At 37.1% G+C, this 25,343-nt stretch overlaps 2 protein-coding genes and 1 pseudogene across 6 annotated transcripts in view; 2 read left to right on the top strand and 1 right to left on the bottom strand.

Moving 5' to 3' along the window:
- Positions 1-18,921, bottom strand: part of FAM186A (family with sequence similarity 186 member A) — a 48,128-nt gene extending 29,207 nt beyond the window's left edge. The window contains exon 1 of the mRNA XM_045554942.1: positions 18,730-18,921. Coding sequence (XP_045410898.1) covers positions 18,730-18,921 — 192 coding nt within the window. The remainder of the gene's footprint in view (positions 1-18,729) is intronic.
- On the top strand, positions 603-7,052 carry LOC123640240 (annotated as a pseudogene).
- Positions 18,922-23,045: 4,124 nt separating the features above from the next.
- Positions 23,046-25,343, top strand: part of LARP4 (La ribonucleoprotein 4) — a 61,041-nt gene continuing 58,743 nt past the window's right edge. For 2 of the 5 annotated variants that reach the window (XM_045554936.1, XM_045554937.1), the window contains exon 1: positions 23,054-23,203. In XM_045554936.1, coding sequence (XP_045410892.1) covers positions 23,186-23,203 — 18 coding nt within the window. In that variant the 5' untranslated portion in view covers positions 23,054-23,185. Of the gene's footprint in view, positions 23,204-23,620; positions 23,660-25,343 lie in introns of those variants that run through there. The other 3 variants (XM_045554934.1, XM_045554940.1, XM_045554938.1) reach the window with 3 other exon arrangements.

The following is a 25,343-nucleotide window of genomic DNA, read 5'->3' as shown; positions in this document are numbered from 1 at the left end:
TCATTAAAAAAATTCTTTTTTCTGCCATCATCATCCTTGCAATACCACGATATAATGGAAAAAACATTAGATTTGAAGCTGAATGTGGATCCTAACTCTAGGTCTTTCATTAAAATGACTATTATTAAGTCAGAACATTTATGAGCTTCTTCTGCTTCCTCTGTAAAATGAGGGAGATACTAAATTCACAGTTGATGTGAAGTGTATAACGTATATGAAATGCTTTGTAAACCACAGCTGCTAAAAAAAAAAAAATGCAAGTTGCTTCTTTTTTTTGTTTCTTTACCTGGCCCTAACACCTGGAAAGTAGCTATCAGAATATTCCTCAAACATGGCTTTTATTTAATTATCTCCTTTGCCCAAGAATCTTATGAGCTCACTACATTGAGTATGTGTAAAGAAAAAAAAAAGAATCTTAACAGCAAATTTCTTTTATTCATCACTTTATTCTAGTAGTTCTTGATGGGAAGTAATTACTGCCTCATATGACATTTGGAAATTTGTGGAAGCATTTTTCATTGTCACAATGATTGGGAGGGTAGACTACTGGTAGTACTAAAGAATGCTAGTGCATCCTACAGTGCAATGAACAGTACCACCCAATGAAGAATTGTCCCACATCCTGTGTGACCTTTGATGTTCCATGGAACATTCACGTAGGTAAAAAAAAAAAAACAATATTTTTTGCCTAGTTTAATTTTACATTGAAATTTCCAGGAATACAAATGCTATGTAAATCAAAGAGAAAAATGTTCTTTAAAATTTCTCCAAGAAAGTTTCACAATTCTGGAACACTATAGTACCAACAGCAATGCATTAGAGTTAATGGTATTTACTGCCAGTACAATAAAGCTGAATTTGAATCAGCCTACATTTGTATCTTTCATGTTTATTTTAATTCTCCATATAGATGCAAGCCTTTCTACTTCTAGTAAAGTTTGACTTAGGATTTACACATTGAAGTGCATGTTATTATAAATTACTTTCCTTTTGCTTACTGTCATATTTGTATTAATTTTCTAAAAGTATGAGTATAGTTTATGAATATCATTTTAGAGGAATAAATGGGATGTTAAAAATATTTTAAAACAGCATAGTAAATCTAATAGAATTAAGAGCCACTGGTTCTCCCTTCCCAACTTTATTATTTTGGCTTCTGACAAACTGAACTCTCTCTATATTTTTTACAATAAGAGTAAGATTTGGATTTTGCAAATCAAATCATCATGCAAAAGAAGTAATCAGATATTAGGTATTAGAAATACTGCAATCAGAAACAGAGGTGATGCAGTTGCAGCAAATAATAATTTAAGTCAGGAACATGGGAGAGCAGAGACAAAGTTTGCTAAGCCACATAATGAAGAATAACAATACAAGCTAACAGATAGCACAGTGGCCAAGGAAAAAATACTATCAACTCCTCCTAAAGTCTCCCAGAAAATTGAAGAGGAAGAAACACTTCCCAACTCATTCTTTGAGGCTAGCATATAACAAAGGCAGACAAAGGCACTAAAAAAGGAAGAAAGAACGAAAGGAAGAACGAAAGGAAGAAAGAAAGAAAGAAAGAAAGAAAGAAAGAAAGAAAGAAAGAAAGAAAGAAAGAAAGAAAGAAAGAAAGAGAAAGAAAGAAAGAAAGAAAGAAAGAAAGAAAGAAAGAAAGAAAGAGAAAGAAAGAAAGAAAGAAAGAAAGAAAGAAAGAAAGAAAGAAAGAAAGAAAGAAAGAAAAAGAAAGAAAACTACAGACCAATATCCCTGATGGAAAATGCAAAAAAACCTCAACAAAATACTAGCAAACAGTATTCAAGAGCACATTAAAAGCATTATACACCATGACCAAGTGCGATTTATTCCTGGAATGCATGGATGGTTTAACATACATAAATCAATCAATGTAATACACCAAATTAACAGAAAGACAGAAAAAAAACACACATGAGCATCTCAATTGATGTAGAAAAGCATTTGACAAAATTCTATACCCTTTCATACTAAAAACACACAACAAATTAGAAATAGAAAGAAACCACTTCAATATAATAAGAGCCATATATGAAAAGTTCACAGGTATTATCATACTTTATGGTGAAAGACTGAAAATTTTTCTTCTAAGATCAGTAACAAGGCAAAGATGCCCACTTTCATCACCTCTAGCTAATATAGTACTAGAAGTTCTACATACAGCAGTTGGGCAAGAAAAATTGGAGAGCATGAAGTAAAATTATCTCTGTTCACAGATGATATGATTTTGTATATAGAAAACTCTAAAGATTACACATAAACACACATACACTATTAAAACTAATGAATTCAGCAAAGTTGAAGGACACAAAATAACACACAGAAATTAGCTGCTTTGCTATGCACTGACCTAGCAATCTGAAAAGGAAATTAAGAAAATAATGCCACTTATAATAGCATCAAAAACAATAAAATACTCAAGAATAAACTTTTTTTTTTTTTTTTTTGAGACAGAGTGTCACTTTGTTGCCCAGGCTAGAGTGAGTGCCGTGGCGTCAGCCTAGCTCACAGCAACCTCAAACTCCTGGGCTTAAGCGATCCTATTGCCTCAGCCTCCCAAGTAGCTGGGACTACAGGCATGCGCCACCATGCCCAGCTAATTTTTTGTATATATATTTTTTAGTTGGCCAGATAATTTTTCTATTTCTATTTTTAGTAGAGATGGGGTCTCGCTCAGGCTGGTCTCGAACTCCCGACCTTGAGCGATCCACCCGCCTCGGCCTCCCAGAGTGCTAGGATTACAGGCGTGAGCCACCATGCCCGGCCTCAGGAATAAACTTAACCAAGAAGGTGAAAGACTTGTACACTTGTAGTTTTCACTATAAAATGTTACTGAGAGAAATTAAAGAAGCCACAAATAAATGGAAAGACATCTCATGTTCATGGATTGGAATATTTAATATTGGTAAGATGTCAATACTACCCAAACTGATCTACAGATTAATGCAATCCCTATCAAAATCCCAATGGTATTTTTTGTAGAAATAGAAAAATCCATTCTAAAATTCATATGGAATCTCAAGGGACCCTGAATAGCTGAAACAATCTTGAAAAAGAAGAACTAAGTTGGAGATCACATACTTCCTGATTTCAAATGTATTACTAAGCTACAGTAATCAAAACAATGTGGTATTGGCATAAAGACAGACATATAGCCTAATGGAACAGAATAGCCCAGAAATAAACACCATATTAGCAGTTTATGTATAGTATAGTATATGCATAGTAAATGGTCAAATTACTTTCTACAAGGATGCCAAGACCATTCCATGGTGAAAGGATGGTCTTTTTAATAAATCATGGTGAGAAAACTGAATACTCACAAGTGAAAGAATGAAATTGGACCTCTACCTTACATCATATAAAAAATTTAACTCAAAATGAGTCAAAGACCTAACCATAAGACCTAACAGTATAAAATGCTTAGAAGAGAACATAGGAGAAAAGCTTCATGGCATTGGACTTAGCAAAGATTTTTTTGAATGTAACACCAAAATTACAGGCAACAAAAGTAAAAATAGATAAATGATCTACAGCAAAATTACAAACTTTTGTGCATCAAAGGATACAATAAACAGATTGAAAAGTCAAACTATGGAATAAGAGAAAATATTTGTAAATCATATATCTGATAAGGGGCTAATATCCACAATAAATAAAGAACTCATGTAAACTCAACATCAAAAAAAAAACAAACCAATTTAAAAATAGGCAAAAGATTAGAATGCACATTCAAAGAAGATACACAAATGGCCAACAAGCACAGGAAAAGATGCTGAACCCAACTAATCATTAGAAAAATGCAAATCAAAATCACGATAAGATACCACTTCACGTTCATTAAGATGGCTATTATTGAAAAAAATAATAGCCTCACTCACCAAGTGTGAGTGAGGATATGAATAATTGAAACCCTTGTGCACTGTTGGTGGGAATATAAAATTGTACAGCTGCTATGGAAAACAGTAGGGCAGTCCCTCCAAAAATTAAAAATGGAATTACCATGTGATCCAGCAATTCCACTCTAGGTATAAATGCAAAAGAATTGAAAGCAGGGTCCCTAAGAAATAATTGTACATCCATGCTCATAGCATCATTATTCACAATAGCCAAGAGGTGGAAACAACCCAAGTGTACATTGACAGATAAATGGATAAACAATGTGGTAAATATTTATATATATACACAATGGAATGCTACTCAGCCTTAAAAGTGAAGGATATTTTGACACATGCTACAGTGTGGATGAACCTTGAAGACACTATACTACGTGAAATAAGCCAGTCGTAAAAAGACAAAAACTTTATGATTCTACTTATATGAAATATCTGGAATAGTTGAATCCATAGAAACAGAAAGTAGAATTTTGGTTTCCAGGGAATAAGAGGAAAACGAAATTAGTGCTGTTGTTTAATGAGAATAGATTAGAATTTCAGTTTTGCAAGATGGAATAGTTCTGGAGATTGACTGCAAAATAATGTATAACAATGTATATTCACACATAACACGACTGAACTGTACACTTAAAAATGATGAAGATGGTAAATTTTATGTTATGTATATTTTACAATTAATAATAAATTTTTTTCAAAAAGTAAAAAAGAAATAATCAGATGTTGAGTGCTGGAAATATTGCAATCAGTAACAGAGGTGATGCAGTTGCAGCAAATCTAAGTCAGAAACACAGGAGAGTGGAGACAAAGTTTGCTAAGCCAAGTGACGAAGAATAACATTAAAAAAATAATAATTGCTCATAAATTTCTCCAAGAAACTGAAAAGGAAGGAATACTTCCTAACTCAATCTCTGATATCAAAACCAGATGAAGGCATAAAAAAGTAAACTATGGGGGCGCCAGGGCCTCATGGCCCTGCAGCCTCGTCAGGCTCAATCCCCTCCTGGGAAAAAAAAAAAGTAAACTATAAGCCAATATCCCTCACTTTATGAACATGGACACAAAAATGTTTAACAAAATATTAGAAAATAAAATCAAATGATATATTAAAAAGATAATATCACAAGCAAGTGGGATTTACCCTGGGATGCAAAGCTAGTTCAAAATTTGGTAATTACTAAATGTAATTTACCATATCAACAGGCTAAAGAAAAACTATATTATCACAATAGATGCAGAAAAAACAGCTGACAAAATTCTACATTCATGAATGATTTTTAAAAGAAACTATACCAAACTATAATAGGAATAGAGGGTAATTTCCTCAACCTAATAAAGTGCATTCATAAAAAAACTAGAACTAACATCATATTTAATGGAGAAAATATAAAGTGCTGTGAAAGTTCTATTCTAGTCTCTCTTGTTCCTCCCCCTCCTCTTCCTGCTCTTCCTCCTTCTGCTCTTCCTCCTCCTCTTCTTCTTCCTTTTCCTCTTCTTCTTCTCCTCCTCCTTCTTTTCTTCCTCCTCCTCCTCCTCCTTCTTCTCCTTCTTCTTTAAAAAGACAGAGTCTCACTCTGTCACCCAGGCTGGAGTGTGGTAGCACAATCATAACTGACTGTAGCCTGGAACTCCTAGACGCAGGTGATCCTCCTGCCTCAGCCTCCCAATACTACATGTTCTAATCACTTCTACTCAACATTGTATAAAGGTCCTAACCAATGCAATAAGGTAATAAAAAGAAAATTAATGAGAAAGAGAGAAATAAAATGTTTTCTATTTACAGACAAAAATGTTTATCTATGTAAAAACTCCCAAAGAATTTACCAAAAAGCTATTAATACCATTGTTTAAAATATTCACAGAATACAAGAACAATAAACAAAAATCAAAACCACATTTATATACACTAGTAATAAACAATCATAAATTGAAACTTAATTACAGTAGTATTTGAAATAGCACTGAGAACATGAAATACTACAAATGGCCAACAAACATCTGAAAAAATGCTCAACATCACTAACCATCACAGAAATACAAATTAAAACCACAATGAGGGCCAGGCACAGTGGCTCATGTAATCCCAGTGCTTTAGGAGGCTGAGGTGGGAGGATGGCTTGAGATGAGGAGTTCAGGAAGGAGCCTGGGCAACATAGCAAGACCCCAAGACAAAAAAATTTAAAAATTAGCCAAGTGTGGTGGCACGTGCCTGTAGTCTTAGCTACTCAGGAGGCTGAGGGAGGAGGATCACTTGAACCCAAGAATGCAAGGTTATAGTGAGCTATGATCATGCCACTACACTCTAGCCTGGGCAAGAGAGCAAGATCCTGTCTCTAAAAATAAAAAATAAGACCACGATGAGATATCATTTTACTCTAGTCCGAATGGCCATTATTAAAAAGTCAAAAAACAATATGAACTACTATCTTGGGAAGATTAAAAAAAAGATGTTAGTGCGGATGCGGTGAAAAAGGAATGCTTATACATTGTTGGTGGGATTGTACACTAGTACAACCTCTATGGAAAAAAGTATGGAGATTTCTCAAAGAACTAAAAATAGAACAACCATTCAATTTAGCAATCTCACTACTGGGTATGTACCCAAAGGAAAAGAAATCATTGTATCAAAAAGATACCTACATAGGATAAATTAGGATGGGAAGCAAAAAAAAAAAAAGATACCTACGAAAGAGGCAGGGTTTGAAACATGGCAGACGGCGTGGACCCAACAGACTCAACAAATATTTATTGAATGAATGAATGAGATGACAAGGAGAGCCCTCTTTGAAAAGGCAATATTTAAAGCTACAGGATGAAAAGGGGGACAGTGGGCAGCCCAGAGAGAGAGAGGCTTAAGTGGCACGACAGACTACCAACACCATAGAGGAGCCCCTTGATCTTATCAGGTTCAGCGAATTTATGTGAAAATTAGAAATGACTGAGAGCTTCAAGGCAGATTACATGCTTATGATCAACATTTAAATACGATATTGGGAGATGTGGAACAAACTGTGACTACTATAGAAACTGATGAAGAAACATATGAAGAGATATATAAATCAACGAAATGGAATATTCCAGTGCTGGTTTGTCTGGGGAGATGGTGTTGTCCTAGTTGCCCCTCCATTGAGAGTTGGCTGAAACAAAGGGTTTACCCTGAAGGAGACTTTGTACAATTGCCTCTTTAAATGTACAAGACATTCAAAAGAGAAACCTGCATACATTTTGATATTAAGAAATGACTCAACAATTCTTCCACTTGTGAAATGAGTTAATTTGCAGATAACTCACAACTTCTTAAGCTAAATGTCATTTTTATTTTTCTCCAACACTTCCAATAAATGTGATCACCAAGGTGCAGAAAAAAAAAAAGATACCTACACTCTTATGTTTATTGCAGTACTATTCAAATGCAAAGCTATGGTATAACTCACATGTCCATCAACGGATGAGTGGAGTTTTAAAATGTGGTTTATATTAATATGTATTATACCATGGGATACTGTTCACCCATAAAAAAGAATGAATTAATGTCTTTTGCAACAACTTGGCTGGAACTACTGGCCATTATCCTGAGTGAAGTACTTGGGAATGGAAAATCAAATACCTCATGTTCTCACTAATAAGTGGCACCTAAGCTATGGGGTATGCATGATCATACAGACTGTAATAACAGACACTGGAGACTCAAAAGGAGGAAGGATGGTAGGAGTATGGGGGATGAAAAATTACCTATTGGGTACAATGTATGCTATTCAGGTGATGGTTACACTAAAAGCCCAGACTTCACCACTGTACAATATATCTATGTTAACAAAATTCCACTTGTATCCCCTAAATCTATTGAAATTTTAAAGAGAGTTTTTCTTTTTTTCTTGAACTCAGTGGTAAGAAGAGAGAGAATATTTTATTAAAACATGTTTATTTCTCCATTGGGCCCTAATAGGCCAAGTAGAGAAATGCAGCAATAAAAGGCAATATAAACATGCATTCTTTAAAAAAAAAAGAAAGAAAGAAATACTTGAGTATAAATCTAACAAAATAGGTGCAAGATCTGTATGTTGAAAAATACAAAATATTGGAGAAAAAATCAAAGAAGATCTAAATAAATGGAGAAATATCCTATGTTTATTCATTGAAAGACTCAGTATTGGTAGATGCCAATTCACATATTAGATCACAAATCCGATCAATATCAGATATTACAAATCACATATCTGATAAAGGTTTTGTATCCAGGATTCAGAATATACAAAGAACTCTCAAAATTCAATAATAAGAAAATAACTCAATTTTTTAAATGCATAAAATATTTGAATAGACACTTCACCAAAGATGAACAAATGGCAAATAATCACATGAAAAGATGTCAACATCATTAGTCATTAGGAAAATGCAAATTAAAATCATAATGAGATACATACACCTACTGGAATGTCTGAAATTTAAAAGCCTGACCATATTAAATGTTGGCCAAGAATGTGGAACAACTGGAATTCTCATGCACTGCTGGTGGCAATGTAAAATGATACAATCTCTTCCAAAAACATTTACCAGTTTCTTAAAAAATTGAACGTGCACCATCATGTGATCTACCCATTGTTTGTTTTTCTGGGGTTTTTTGTTTGTTTGTTTGTTTTGAGACAGGGTCTTTCTCTGTCACCCAGGATAGACTGCAGCAGTGTGATCATAGCTCACTGAAAACTCGAATGCCTGGGTTTAAGCGATTCGTCTATCTCAGCTTCCCAAGTAGCTGGGACTACAGACCCATCACCATGCCCAGTTAATTTTTAAATATTTTGTAGAGACGGGGGCCTCACTATGTTGCTCAGGCTGGTCTTGAACTCTTGACCTCAAGCCATCTTCCTGCTTCTGCCTCCAAAGTGCTGGGATTACAGACATGAACCACCACACCTGTCCTAGCCATTCTTCTATTCAGTATTGATCCAAGGAAATAACAGCCTATGTCCACACAAAGACTTGTACACCAATGTTCATAGCAGCCTTATTTATTTATTTTGAGTAGCAGGAGGGGAGGAGAGGCAGAGGGGAGAGACCAGACAGCCTTATTTTCAATAGCCAGAATCTGGAAATGACCCAAATGTCCATCAATGGATAAATAAGTTATGGTATACCCATATAAAAAAAAAGGAATGAACTATTGATATACATACTAACTACCTGGACAAATTTCAAAATACTTATGCTGAATGAAAGAAGCCAAATTAAAGAGTGGATATTGCATGATTCCATTTGTATATTATTTTAGAAAATGAAAACCAATCTATGATAAGAGAAAACAGATTAGTGGTTGACTGAGGATGGGGTGGTGAGAAGAAGAGATTACAGAAAAGAACAAAGAAACATTTGGGGATGGTGGATATGTTAATTACCTTGCTTTTGGTGATGCTTTCATGAGTGTATACACATATCAAAACTTATCAAAATTTTAATATGTACAGTTTATTTTATGTCAATTATACCTCAATAAAGCTGTTAAAAAATAACAATACCAAATGTAGGCCAAGGATGTGGAGCAATTGGAACTCACATATATTGTTGGTGAGAGAGCAAAATAATAAAGCCACTTTAGATAACATTTGGCAGTTTCTTATAAATGTATGGCTACCATATGACCTAGCAATAATAATTCCTAGGTATTTACTCAAGGGAAGTGAAAACGCATGTTTATACAAAAACTTATATGTGAATGTTTGTAGTAACTTTACTCATAATTGCCCCAAACTGGAAACAAATGTGCTTCTATTGGTGAATGAATGTTTTATGCCACATGAAAGACAGACTCAGAAGACTGCATAGGATATTATTCCATTTATATGGTATTCTGGAAAAGAGAAAACTAAAGGGATAGAAAACTAATGGTTGTCGGGGGCTGGGGGTAGAAGAGGGGCTGAGTACAAAAGGGCACAGGAGAATTTTTCAGAGAGATAGAACTGTTTTAAATCTTGATTTTGGTGGTGATGACACATCTGTATGCCTGTGTCAAAACTTTCAGAACTGGGTTGGGTGTGGTGGCTCATGCCTGTAAATCTAGCACTCTGGGAGGCCGAGGCAAGAGGATGCCTTGAACTCAGGAATTTGAGACTAGCCTTAGCAAGAGGGAAACCCCCATCTCTCTTAAAAATAGAAAATTTAGTCAGGTGCAGTGGTGCATGCCTGTAGTCCCAGCTACTCAAGAGGCTGAGGCAAGAGGATCACTTGAGCCCAGGAGTTTGAGGTTGCATTGAGCTATAACACCACCACTGCACTCTAGCTCAGGAGACAGTGAGACAGTTTTTAAAAAAAGAAAAAGAAGAAGAAGAATGTATCGATACTGAGAAGAAAAGCAATAGCTAGCAACTTTGGAGAACAGTATTTTGACTGGACAATGTAAGGTGAAATATTAAATACAAAACAATAGTACATAAATGCTGTATTAGTAAATGTGTTTCTTATATAGCTATGGATTAATAATTCTGAAACTACTTTATGTGTGTATTAAAAATGAACAACTAAATATATCATATATAATAAGAACAATATCTCACTGTTGGAGAAAGAAGTTACAAATAAGGAACAGGAAGAGACTAAAATGAAACCTATGGGTATAGGACTGGAATCTGAAGTATCAGTATAAAGTTGTGTGTTTAAATATATATAGATAGGCTGGGCGCGGTGGCTCACCCCTGTAATCCTAGCACTCTGAAAGGCCGAGCTCAGGAGTTCAAGACCAGCCTGAGCAAGAGTGAGACCCCCGTCTCTACTAAAAATAGAAAGAAATTAGCCAGGCTGGGCGCGGTGGCTCACGCCTGTAATTCTAGCACTCTGGGAGGCTGAGGCAGGTGGATTGCTCGAGGTCAGGAGTTTAAGACCAGCCTCAGCAAGAGCGAGACCCTGTCTCTACTAAAAATAGAAAGAAATTATCTGGACAACTAAACTATATATATAGAAAAAATTAGCCAGGTATGGTGGCGCATGCCTGTAGTCCCAGCTACTTGGGAGGCTGAGGCAGGAGGATAGCTTAAGCCCAGGAGTTTGAGGTTGCTGTGAGCTAGGCTGACGCCACAGCACTCACTCTAGCCCGGGCAACACAGTGAGACTCTGTCTCAAAAAAGAAAAAGAAAAAAAAAAAAAGAAAGAAATTAGCCAAACAACTAAAAATATATATAGAAAAAATTAGCCAGGCATGGTGGTGCATGCCTGTAGTCCCAGCTACTGGGGAGGCTGACGCAGGAGGATTGCTTGAGCCCAGGAGTTTGAGGTTGCTCTGAGCTAGGCTGATGCCACAGCACTCTCGCCTGGGCAACAGAGTGAGACTCTGTCTCAAAAAAAAAAAAAAGAAAGAAAGAAAGAAAGAAACTCTCTGGGCCAGACGGTTTCACTGGTGAATTCTACCAAACTGGAGAGTCGATATACCCTGGAGGTAGAAGAGTGAAGTTGCCAGTTGAAAACATACTGCTTCTGGTGGATCTTATTGATGGATTTGAAGAAAAAAAGCATTTGCCAGATCTACAGTTGCATACCAGGAACCAGGGGATGTGTTAATTTACTAAAGCAATGAAACCACATCTGGCACAATAGCTGCAACTGGAGTTACCACTTACAATATATGCTTACAAAAATCCACTGTCATTCTCCAAAATGCATCTATCTTCTTCACAGGCCAAATAGGCAGGTTGAATGGAAATATGTTAGAAAGCACCACTGCTGAATATTTCAGTCCTTCATGATGGCACTAATTCCTACTATTTTCCTAGGTTGAGACAGTTTTCATGGCTTCCACTTGGCCTTTCCCACCATTATAGCCCTTACTCCATAGGTCAGGGAACCAGTGTGGGGATTCTGCCAGTTGCTGAGTATGTCTATTCCAATTGTGCATTCTGGAATTGAGAAATAACCACAGAATGGGTTTGGGGACACAGTGAGTCCAAACTCACTGTGGACCCAAACTAAAACTCTATTGATTACCTAATCTCTAATTCCCTACTCTGATTGGTAGACCACAATGATGTTTTGGGTCTCCTGGAATTAATGTCAGCTCAGCACCAGTGTCCAGTAATACCTGAAAGTTCTGATTATTTCCTTTTTCCCAATGTATAGTTACCCTGGTATAAGGTCATAGGTCCCCTTGGGAAAGGCCAGGAGAAAGATTAATGATATAAATCTTGGGAAGTATACTAGGGTCCTTCTTTAAGGGAAAGAGCATTGCTCTGTAGTCAAGGAGTTCTGAGTCTGTAAACTGGCTCAAGTCTAAGAACTGACTGATGGACTGTGACACTCTGCTTTTATGATTCAGGTTAGACTTTTGTTCACTTGACCTAGAACTTTTCTGCTTATACAGATCAAGTAACAATTTAGTAGGTTTCCTACCTACTGGGAACACCATGATCAACCAGCCAATGCCTTAGGTCTGCATGAGGCAGACTTTTTTTTTAAAACATGATCTTGCTCTGTTGCCCAGGGTAGAGTGCAGTGGGCATTATCTTAGCTTACTGCAACCTCAACTCCTGGTTGCAAATGATCCTCCTGCCTTAGCCTTCTGAGTAGCTGGGACTACAGACATGTGCCACTAGTTTTCTTATTTTTTGTAGGGACAGGATCTCACTATGTTGCTCAGGCTGCTCTCGAACTCCTGGCCTCAAGCAATCCTCCCAGCTCAGCCTCCCAAAGTGCTAAGATTACAGGCACGAACCAATGCACCCGGCCTAATCAGACTATTCTGATCGCTGCTTTGACTCTGCTGTCAATTACAGTAACCAGACCCACCTTGCCTTTGGTGGTCTTTGAGTGCCACCATAAGATCCCTGCTATCCCAGTTAGGTCTCCCAATTCAGTGACTGCAGTTCCCTACCATAAGTTCTAGTCTATAGAAAAGAATGATTGCAGAGCTCTTCAAGGATGCCAGAGTTCCCCTCACAAATTGTTCTCTCACATTATTGGTAAAAAGTATGTCTTCTGGGCCTTCCAAGGCTGGGTGCGTAGGTCTTATATGACAAATCTACTCTAACATTTCAAATTCCCTAAGCCTTTGAATCCCTTTCTCAATATTAATCCAAGGCAAGTCTGGAATTTCTAACTTACTGTGGGCCACCTTTTGGTCCATGTTTTAGTCAAGCAAATTTTAGTGACTTTTCTAACTTCCTAAGCTGCAACATTAAATGCATGCAGAATTTCTGTTTAATGAACCAGTATCAATAAATTCAGCCTGATACAACTTTATGTTTTTTCCACCATTATCCCACACCATCAATATCCATTCCCACACATGTTCCCTGAATTTCTATATGTAAAAGTTTAAAAAATCAAGTAGTTATTTTGGAGTGTAGTGCATCTTCTCTTGGATCTCACTTTGTACCTCACCTTTAGGGGCTTGCTGGGACTTGGGTCTAGTTATAGTCTAGAAACAGAGAGGGGTGATGGAGACTGGTCCTATGGAGACTCAGGATTGTTTTGTATGACAAACGTCTCAGGGGAGGCCACTACAGTTTCCTCAGGTGATGCAGGGTCCCATCAGAAAGGTGAGGCCTCTCTCTTTGGCAAAGAAGTGTCACCAGAATTTAGGGGCTCCATATCCACAGTTTCACCAAGGTCTTCCCACATGTTGCCATTCCAACCTTCAGACTCCTATTCTTTCTGAATCAATGCCCTCACTTTAACAGTAGCCATCCTATGAGACTGGAAGTTCAACTTGTGTTATAATTCAGCCAGTCACAGGATGAGATTTTGGATTTGATTTTCAGCTATCTCAGCCCTGTGGCCACAGGACATAAGGGATATGAGCACACCTAAGAACCTTTGGGTCATTCATATGGCAATTAAGTGGGACACTTGAATCTCTGACTGCATCCTTTTCTTTCACCACTTTGTCTAGCAACATCAGGAACAATCAGCCAACCTTATTATATTCACTGGTTTTCCAAAAATGTTCCAAAGTATCATATACACAGTCACTCAGCTCCTTGCTTTTTGTAAGTGGTTGATTAGGAGTAACCAGTGCAGATATTTTGCATATCTTTATTTCCAGATTACCTCATGGACTATCAGTACTCCTCTTTACTGGTGGAAATAGAGTCATTAGTATCCTTAAATCTTCAGTTTAGAGAGCCAATTCCAGAAACCCTAGACCCAATTCTAAAAACTCATCCTTAAAATTCTTTTTCTCTAGAATCATTCTTGGTACCAAAATCTGTATTAATAAGAGTTCTCGGGCCGGGCGCAGTGGCTCACACCTGTAATCCTAGTGCTCTAGGAGGCCGAGGCGGGAGGATCGTTTGAGCTCAGGAGTTTGAGACCAAGCTGAGCAAGAGTGAGTCCCCGTCTCTACTAAAAATAGAAAGAAATTATATGGACAACTAAAAATATATAGAAAAAATGAGCTGGGCATGGTGGTGCCTGCCTGTAGTCCCAGCTACTCGGGTGGCTGAGGCAGAAGAATTGTTTGAGCCCAGGAGCTTGAGGTTGCTGTGAGCTAGGCTGACGCCACAGCACTCTAGCCCGGGCAACAAAGTGATACTGTTTCAAAAAAAAAAAAATTAAATTAAAAATGGTTACAATGAGAAATTTTATGTTATATATATTTTACCACAATAGAAAAATTGAAAAAAACATCAATTGTCTAAAGCAAAAATAACTGCAGTGTAATAAATATTGAGTTTATAATATATGTAGGAGTATGATACAAATATCACAAAAGCTGGAAAGGAAAAAATGTAGAATATTGCCATAAGGTTCATATATTATACATGAATACCACTTGAAGGTAGATAGTGATGACTTCAATATATGTACCATAAACTGTAAAGCAACCACTAGAAAGACGAAACAGTTATAACTAATACGGCAATGAGGGAGATAAAATGGAATCATAAAAATATACTCAGTACAAAAGAAGACAGAAAAAATAAAATGGAAACAAAAAAAATGGGATATACAGAAAACAAATTGCAAGATGGTAAATTTAAGCCTAACCATATCAATAATTACATTAAATATAAATGGTCTAAACACTCAATTAAAAGGCCAAGATTGTCAGATCAGATAAAAACGAAAGACTCAACACTTCCTATAAGAAACCCACTTTAAATATAAAGATCCAAATATGTTAAAAGTAAAAGGATAGAAAAAGTAAAAGGATGCTAATACTCAACAAAAGAAATCAAGGGTGGCTATATTAATATCAAAGTAAATTACAGAACAAAGTATATTACCAGGGATAAATATGGTCATTTCACGATGGTAAAGAGGACAATTCATTCAGAGGACATAGCAATTCTAAATGTTTAGGTACTTAAGGACAGAGATTCAAAGTATATGAAGTAAATATGATAGAAATATGAGAATACCTAGACAAATTAACAATTATAGTCAAACATTTCACCACTCCTTTGTCAATAATTGATAGATGAAGTTGAACAAAAATGACATAGAAGACTTGAGCAATACTATTAACCAACTTGATGTATTTGTTATTTATAGAGCATGCCACTCAACAACAGAGTACAAATTCTTTTCAAGTGCACACAGAACATTTACCAGTATAAACCAGATCCTGAGACATAAAATAAATTTCAAGAAATTTAAAGAGATTAAGATCACTTGAAATAAGTTCTCTGACTATAATGAAATTCAATTAGAAATGCCAAATACGTGGAAACTAAATAACACTCTTCTAAATAACCCATGGGTTAAAGAAGTAATCAAAATGGAAATTAGAACATTTTTTGAATTGAAGGAAAATGAAAACACAGCATTTTTTCATGGGGGGAAGGATTTATAGAACAAAACACTTATCACAAAAGGAAAAAGTTCTTAATCAATCACCTCAGCTTCTAAAGAAATTGGAAAAAATAAGAGCAAATAGGCTGGGTGCAGAGGATCACACCTATAATCCTAACACTTTGGGAGGCCGAGGTGGGAGGATAGTTTGAGGCCAAGAATTCGAGACCAGCCAGAGCAACATATTGAAACCCTGTCTCCACAAAAAGTAGAAAAATTAGCTGGGTGTGGTGGCATGCACCTGTTGTCCTAGCTAGTTGAGAAGCAGAGGCAAGATGATCATTTGAGCCCAGGAATTTGAGGTTGCAGTGAGCTATGATGATGCCACTGCACTCTAGCCCTAGTGACAGAGCAAGATCTTGTCTCCAAAAAAACTAAAAACTAAAATAAAAATAAATAAATAAATAGAGGGATATGCTATCTTTGGGGGTCGGAAGAATCAATATTGTTAAGAGTTCAATTATCCTCAAATTGATCTATAAATTCAATACAATTCCAACCAAGATATCACAGCCTTTTTTTTTGATAGTATTTGACAGGATGACACTAAATTTCATTAGGAAATGTAAATGGAGAAAGCAATGTTGATAAAGACAGTTTCTAGGTTGTGTGTTTATGTATGTCAGTACAGAGAAAGAAGCCCAAGAAGAAAAAAAGGGGAGAAAATGAGGAAAGTTGGGCATAATTGAAAAAGATCAAAGTCATGATTTCAAAAATTATTTTAAAGCTTCAGTCATTAAGACACTGTGGTACTGACATAAAGATTGACAAATCGATTAATAGAACAGACTAAAGTCGATAAACTCATACATACATATGTTGATTTTTTTTTTTTTTTTAGAGATGGGGTCTCACTCTTGCTCAGGCTGGTCTGCAACTCCTGAGCTCAAGCAATACTTCCACCTCCACCTCCCAGAGTGCTAGTATTACAGGAGTGAGCCACCGTGCCCAGCCAAACATGTTGATTTTCAACAGAAGTGCCAATGTAGTTCAGTGGAGAAAGGATAGTCTTTTCAACAAATGGAGCTGAAATGATTGTGAAAAAAAAAAACAAAGTGAACTTCAACCCATATCTGACATTTTAGGACAAAATGGGTCATAGACCTAAATGTAAAATCTAAAAGTATAAAACTCCTAAAAGAATGCATAGGAGAAAATGTTTGTGACCTAGGGTTAGGCAAAGTTTGCTTATACATTACACCAAAAGCATGATTTACAAAAGAAAATGATAAGTTGAACTTAGAAATTCTGTTTTGTTTTATTTTTAAGACAAGTTCTTGTTATGTTGCCCAGGCTGGTCTTGAACTCTCAGGCTCATGCAATCCTCCCACTTCTGCCTCCCAAATAGCTGGGATTACAGGCACATACCATCGTGCCTGGCTTATTCTTTAAAAAATACTAGTAGTAGAAGAAAAAGACACCCTATAGAATGAAAGAAAATACTTGCAAATCACCTATCCAATAAAGAAGTTTTATTCAGAATATATAATAATGTTCAAAACTGAATAATAAGAAAACATACAACTCAATTTTTAAAATATGGGTAAAATATTTGAACCACCAAGGAAAACATACCCAGTGCAAATTAACCCATGGAAAAGAAGCTTAAAACCATTAATCATTATGAAAGTGCAAATTAAAACCACAATGAGATACTGTTATATAACTTTTGGAATAGCTAAAATTTAAATGATTGACCACATCAAGTGTTGATAAGGATGCGGAGCAATTGAAAAGTCTCATATACTGCTTGTGTGAATGTAAAATAATAGACCCGCTTTCAAAAACAGTTTGGTATTTTATTTTAAAAATTGAACATTTACCTACCATATGACCTAGTCCAAACTTAGGTATTTACCCAAGAGAAATGAAAACATGTCCATTTAATGACTTGTACACCAATGTTCATGGCAGCTTTATTTGTAATAACCCAAAACCAGAAATAACTCATGCCATGGGAAAATACTCAGCAATAAAAAGGAATGAGCTATGTATACATGCAAAAATGTGGATGAATCTCAAAATAATTATGCTAAGTGAAAGACATGAGCTAGAAGAAAGTAGATACTGTATGGTTCCACTTACATAGAATATAAAATTCTAAAAAAGCAAATATATACAGTGACAGAAGATTGACGGTTAGCTGGAGATTCAGGTAGGGGGCAGGGAAGAGCATGTGGGAGAGATTATAAAAAGGCATGAAGAAACTTTTGGAGGTGATAGGTAAGTTCATTGTGTTGATTGTAGTGAAAGTTTTACAGGTGTTTATATATATCAGTGCTTGCATACTTTAAAATGTACAGTTTATTATATGCCAATTATACCTCAGTAAAGTTATTAAAAGCAAACACTGATATTGTTGCTAGTTGTGAAGAATTGGAACAGGGGAAAGTCTGTGCGAAGAGTAAGAAAGTACTAAGATTTGGCACTCTTTAAACATAGGAAAGAACTTTCCTTTAATCAAATTTTTTTAACCTGACTGATTTTGTTATATTTTGACTGTCTGAGAGAATAGAACGTAGTATAACCTTAACTGTTTGGGCTTTGGTTGTTATCTTATTTGAGCTCTTTGCTCATTATCCTTGGATTTCTCTAAGCCAATAAACACTTCCCTTGAAGTGTTCAGGGGAAATTAAAGGAGCTTGAATTCATTTTTTTTCTTTAGATTTCACCACTATACAATACAAAGGAGCTAAAATGCAAACACAATCTATGTTCCTTCTGGTTAACAAATGAAAACTATTGGCTGAAATTAGATATTGGTATTATCTATAGACTTTAATTTTTCATTCTATCCCAATCAGTAGCACATGATTTATTTCTTAAATAGCTTGATTCATTCTGATATGAAGAGATTAACATCAAATTGCAGCTTGCTATCCACAGAGTCAGAGTCAGGTCAAATTGTCATTTGAAGTCAAAGTTACCATAAACACAGTTAAATATCATGAAAGTAAAATGATTTTAAAAATTAAAAAATGTATCTGGTCATGGAAAGTTAATAAAACAGTAACAGTTTGTAAACTTCTGGTTTACTACCTACTTCTCTGGCTCGCTGGAGCTGTGCTTGCTCAATCCTAGAGATGATGTTCTTTACAGAGAATGGGACTTCAAGTTTAGGGACTACTGCAACATCAAGGACACGTCTGAGCTTTGTTCTCACGATGGCAGAATCCTTGACTTCTTTTTCTGATTTAGGTTTACTGTCTACCTCATTTTGCGTTTTGATAAACATTTTGAAAATTTAGCTGATGTCTTCTTTTTCACAGAATATACACAGGCAAATGCTAGTAGAGGTGTCTACTAGGAAGCTAGAAGTCTTTCCTGCTCCCAGAAGTTGTGGCGTACCCTGCTACTAACTGGTTGCTAACCATGGTATAACGGTCCCGATGATGTCACAATAGACCCATTGTGACATTATCATGGACTCAAACATTTAAAGCATGCTTATCAAATGCAGAGAAATAGGCATTCCATATGCTCTGATGGTAGAAGGGTAAAGGGGGGCAGGAGGGCAGGAAAGAATAGACAACAAGAAAGCTAGAAGATATAGAAGTTATAACCTTGCTTAAATAAGCTTAAAATCTAGGTGTTAAAATTCAAGATCCAGTGTATCAAATGTAACTCCTCGTTATTCTCTCTTCTTGGGGTTTGCTTAAGTACTTTAAGATTGTGGCCGGGCGCGGTGGCTCACGCCTGTAATCCTAGCACTCTGGGAGGCCGAGGCGGGTGGATCGCTCGAGGTCAGGAGTTTGAGACAAGCCTGAGCAAGAGCGAGACCCCGTCTCTACTAAAAATAGAAAGAAATTATCTGGCCAACTAAAAATATATATAGAAAAAAAATTATCCGGGCATGGTGGCACATGCCTGTAGTCCCAGCTACTCGGGAGGCTGAGGCAGGAGGATCGCTTAAGCCCAGGAGTTTGAGGTTGCTGTGAGCTAGGCTGACGGCCACGGCACTCAATCTAGCCCGGGCAACAGAGCAAGACTCTGTCTCAAAAAAAAAAAAGATTGTAATGGAATAACTGTGTTACAACTTCCTCAGCTGCCCCTTAATATTCCGTAGACATGCAGTAACTTGAAAGATAATTGGATGAAGATCACACTCTTTGCGCTGCCCAGTTACTTGTTTTTTCAAGGAACCTGACTGAAGAAGGCTTTCAAGTTACATAGCTGGCTCAAGAAATTGCAGGGAACACTAGAGGCTGCTTTCTAACTGAATAAGAATGGTTGGGTGCTTTGGGGAAGCTACTTTGACTGCAGAGGAGGTGAAAGGACTTAGGAGACTGAAGCAATTAAAGTACAGGGTGGTTCTGTTTGCTGTGTAGCTTTATTTTTTAATTTAAAAAAATACAAAAGTACAGAAAATAATGTAACAAATAGCTATGTGATCATCACCTAGAATGAACAAATATTAACATTTTGTCATTTTTTACTTCAGATATTTTTTAATAAAAGAAAGCATTAGAGAAAAAGTTCCCTTTATTGTCCTCCCCAGATGCCTTTCTTCCCCTCAGTCCCATTTGAGAGGCAATGACAATCATGAATTTGATGTATTTGTGTTTAGTGTATTTTTATATAGTTTTACTACAGGTGCATATATTCATAAATTATATAATATCATTTTATAGGTTTTAAATTTTATACAAATTGTGGATGTATCAATTAATTTCTCTGCAAGATCATCCAGTGTTGAGTCTTTGTTGTAAACATATTGTAAAATTAGTCCTATGTTGAGTCCTTGGTGTAAACTTGTAAAATTAAACTATTTATGTGTTTCAGTCCTTTAGAGAAATGGGGGCAGGGGATCATAAAGCAGTTGTCTTTTAAGGATATTACACTTCCAATTATTTTTCCTTCCCTTCTCTTTAAGATCTCATTGTCTAAGTTATTCATTCCTTCCTTTATGTTCCCAAATGCCTTCCTGAACTTTCTATTATAGTACTTATCTCATTGAAGTATAACTATTTATTATTTGTCTCCATCAACTAATTGGTGAACATCTCAAAACCAGATGCTATACTTTATTTTTGTTTTTCTTCACATTCTTCATCAATTCTTCTGCAGAAACTGTCTAAAATTTGGAGATCCATTATAGTTTCAGATTCTTTTCCTGATGAAAACTTTTCTAAGCCTCAGAATACTTTCTTTGATTTTTAGACCAACCTCTTCCCCGATGCCTTGCAGACATAAGACATTACTCTCTCCTTTCCTATAAATCACAATTAAGTCTGTTTACTCAAAGTAGTTCATAATGTTTCCAGAAAAGACAGCAATTAAGGAGAATTGTTTGTTTTTATAAATGTGAGGTCTGATTAAAATATTCATCATTATTCAACATTTCTTGACATTATCAATTAACCTATTTAAGTACGTTATTGATAATAGTAGTAGATTACGAGATCCTTAAATAACTGTCCCTTGCATTGCTTATCCCAGTAGGCATTCACAAAGCAGCCTAAATCCTTGTCAACTGAACTAATTTAACATTATTGCTCTTCTCTCTTTCTCTCTTGTATTTTTCGTGCAGCATGGACTCCATCAATCAGCAATTGGAAATGAAGGCTTTTTAAAGCAAATTTTTAAATCCTTCTCTTTCTCTTTCAATTTGACAAACATTTGTTGAAACACTACTATGCAGCTGCCATCATCCTAATCTAAACTGAAGAACTGAAGAATATATGACAGGGTTCCTGTGAAGAAACTAAAAACCAAAAAAAATATTTAAGATAGAATATAAAAAATCAAGTGCTAACAAGGGACATGAAGAAGAGATCTGAGGAGAGCAGAGTCTTTGTAAAAACCTTATGGAGAGAGAAGGTTGACTGACAAATGAAGGCAATCCAGATACGAAAGACACCTTGAGTCATGGCTTTGGAGGTGAGTGCTAAAGAGTTTGTATTTTGGCTGGGCGCGGTAGCTCACACCTGTAATCCTAGCACTCTGGGAGGCCAAGGCCAAGACGGGTGGATCGTTTGAGCTCAGGAGTTCTAGACCAGCCTGAGCAAGAGCGAGACCCCATCTCTACTAAAAATAGAAAGAAATTAGCTGGACAACTAAAAATATGTAGAAAAAATTAGCCGGGCATGGTGGCGCATGCCTGTAGTCCCAGCTACTTGGGAGGCTGAGGCAGAAGGATTGCTTGAGCCCAGGAGTTTGAGGTTGCTGACGCCATGGCACTCTAGCCCCAGCAACAAAGTGAGACTCCGTCTCCAAAAAAAAAAAAGAGTTTGTATCTTAGGGGAAAAGTGAGATTGGTTTAATCACTGAGATGAGTTTACTGGGGATTAGATTAGGGTGGGCTGACATACAAATATCAGCCATTTGATGGTGGAATGAATTTGGTATCTAAGTGAGAGAGTGAAGAGATTCGGTAAAGCAAGAAAGATTCATGGGATCAGAATGGGAAGGTCTTGAAAGCAAGTAACAGCGGTTTGGTGAAAATGAAACTTTCACTTTAGGAAGATTTTTAAAATAATAGAATGGAAAAAACCGTTGGAAAAGATGAAGACATGATTATTTCAAAAGATGAGTGTCTGAACCAGGATGCAGAAGTGGGACTCACAAGGGAGGGATATATATATTGCTTTAGATAGTAAGGAGTTTGGATCATCTAACAAAAAAGCATAAAGGTAATTTTTAAAAAAATTGTTTTTATTGTATATTTTATTTGGGTTAATGGCAGAACATCAATGAACAGGCTATCCAGACTAAGTATTAAGTAGCTTTATACCAAGCTAAACGGAGATGCGGGTACCTGTTTAAGGCGAGCAAGGGGCAAAGTTCTTTAAAGGAGTGTCAAAGAAACCTGCCGTCCCAGAGGGCTCCTTCAATTGTAAAACGGGTATGATAATATTTATTGCATAGCATTCTTTCGAGATAAATTCACGTAAAATGCTTAGTGTCGAGCACATAGTAAGCACGTAATATATAGTAGCTGGTACTAATATACTTACTACTACTTCGGCTTTTTTTCCTCTCCACTTCTTTCTGCGAGACACCACGTTTTCGGCAGAGTTGGGCGTTTGTTCAGTACACTTAGCATCAGATCGGCTTTTTAAAATCAGATCTAGATTTTGAACTATGAAGACTGCGGAATTATTAGGGCTGTGGTAGCTAGCTGTTTGGAAAGTGATAAAATGAGTCAAGATTTTTACACACCCTCATGACACAGAATGGTGTCTCCTTGCGATCACCTCCACCCCCCTCCAACAGAGGATAGTACATTCCACAGCGCTGCTGGAAAGAGCAGTGCAAGAGTGAACCGAGGGCTTTCTCTTATCCCGGAAGCAATTTTTCTCAGAACCGGAAACAGTTGCTGTTTCAAGGGAGGTGGGACTGGGCGGGTCAAGCCGCGGCGGCTGACGGCGAGGGAGGAGCCGGGTCCACTGCCGGGTGGAGGGGCAAGGCGAGTGTCCTTATCCTAGCAATTGGTGCTCGGGCCTGTGAGCTAGTTGGAGTCGCGGCGGCGGGAACGACTGGGCCGAGCGAAGGAAGACATGTTGCTTTTCGTGGAGGTGAGTGGGTTTGGTAGTCTCGTCCTGCTCTGAGGAGAGCAGGAGTGTGGAGGCGCCGGCAGGTCCCACCGCCATGTGACTTTCCAGGCCGTACACGCCGCGGAACCGGCAGATAGGCTGACACAGCACCTGGGCCGTGTAGGCCTGCGGCTCCACTCTACGCGCTCCCGACACTTTAGGAAGCTGTGGGAGGTGCGGCCTGTGGTGGGGGAGAACGGAAGGTGGAGAACCGAAGGCTTGTCTGGTGTGGCGTGAGGATCAGAGGAAGGGGAAAACGTCGCAAATGGACCTCCTGAGGGAGGCAAACAGGCGGGGGTGGGGAGGCGGAGTCTGCCCGAGTAAAGAGTAATCAGGTGGGCGCGTTCTGGAGGCGGGGGGTGAAGCGAGGCCTCGCGCGGCCCTCTGGGAGGGAGTCAAGCAACATGTGGGGCCGCGAAGGGAGGAAGGTGAAATGCGGTAAGTGTTTTGAAAAGAAAATTGAAAACTTCTTTTTAGCAACCTCCACCAGATTTTGTTTGGTCCCTGACCCTATGTCTCTGGAACGTTCTGTGGGTGAAAGTGAGTTCCTTTGAGCCGAGGAGAGCCCAATAGGATTTGGAAGCCTTGAAAGGCACCGCTTTGACCTTTTGTAAAAGTTACTCAGGCAGCGGCTGCGTGATGTAGGGCTGGTTCTATGAACCGATTAAAAGCCCTTTACAGGGAAAATGCCAAGAATGAGAAAAACTTATTCCAGGAAAAGCCGTTTTTTGTATTGTTATCTGAACAATAGAAATATTTTTATTACTTTAACTAGAACGTCTGGTGTTGGTCTATTTTAGATTTCACAGTAGTGCGAACCTGCCTTACACAAAAAGTTTAATTTCTCTTATTTCGGTCCCTCCTGTGTGCAATGAGCATCAGCTGACTGCCTGGCCAATGCTTTGAGTAGATTCCAGATCATATTGTTCTTACATTGTGAAAATGTCAAACTAGCAAAACTGCAAACTTCGCAACTTGGCATTTGTTAACTATGCCCATAAAAAGAATCTTTTCAATGAGAGAAGGAATTTACAGGTTGTATAATGGATCCAGGAGCCAGGGCCAGCCTATGGCAGCTTTTTTCCGGTAGTGGTAGGAAATCTCACTCCATAATATTCCAGTATAAAGTAAATAAATGATTTTCCTTTTTTTTTTCTTTAACTGGCATTATGTAGCTGATGAGTTGAGATCTTTAAATTAGTTTTTTAAAAGCGTGCTCTCTTAGAGTATATCCGACGTTGATAATAAACATTTATTGGAACATTCCAGGCAAGTCATGAAAAGATTTAAAATTACTGAAGTCATTCTGTTTGCCGTTTTTATCGTCGTCGTTTTCCTTTGGCAGAATAAGAAATCAGACATGATTTTAAGCAGTGCCTGTTTGTTTTAGGAATATTATGCCATGCAATATCGCAGGTTTTAAGTGTGTATGTGTTTTGCTGGGCAAAAGAAAGATTGTGAAGTTTGATTTATATCAACATGAATTCCAAAATAAACTTTTGAGTTCCAGATTGATTCCTTTGGCTTTATTAAAATGTGAACTTTAATAATAGCTTCATTTAATGTTTAAGCTACATCCTCTTCTGTCTCTCAAGCAATGTTGCAGTGTTTTACAGATGAGAAAACTGAGGTGGAAGGGTTAAGTAACTTTACTTAGTAAAGCAGTGGTACTGGGATTTAGATCCAGGTCATTCTGATGTCAAATCATAGACAGGCTTTTAGCAATTTGGGCCTGCCTGACTCCCCCGTTTAGACAAACTCTACCATATCTCTTACTGAACTATATATTATTTAAAGAAACATCTCCATTAATCATTTTCTTTGTGAATCAGTATGTCGTTCTTTTTCTTGTATGATGAGGTTTATTGAAAATTAATAGTGTCATTAAATATTTGGGGCTGAATATGTGTTATTAAAATCAGTCAAAAACAGCATGTTGGTCATTTGTTATTTTGTTAACTAATATTTGATCCTTATAACCTCATGATTTAGGAACTGTTCTCAATGAGGGAACCAAAGCTCAGAAGTTAGATGTCTAAGGTCATTCAAGTGTAAATAATGTGGCGACTAAAGTCTGAAGTCTGGCTTTCTAGAACACGAGTCTCTGGCTCCAAAATTTATT

Source organism: Lemur catta, chromosome 6 (genome assembly GCF_020740605.2).
Source record: "Lemur catta isolate mLemCat1 chromosome 6, mLemCat1.pri, whole genome shotgun sequence".
Classification (NCBI taxonomy): domain Eukaryota; kingdom Metazoa; phylum Chordata; class Mammalia; order Primates; family Lemuridae; genus Lemur; species Lemur catta.
This window is presented reverse-complemented; position numbering and strand designations above follow the sequence as displayed.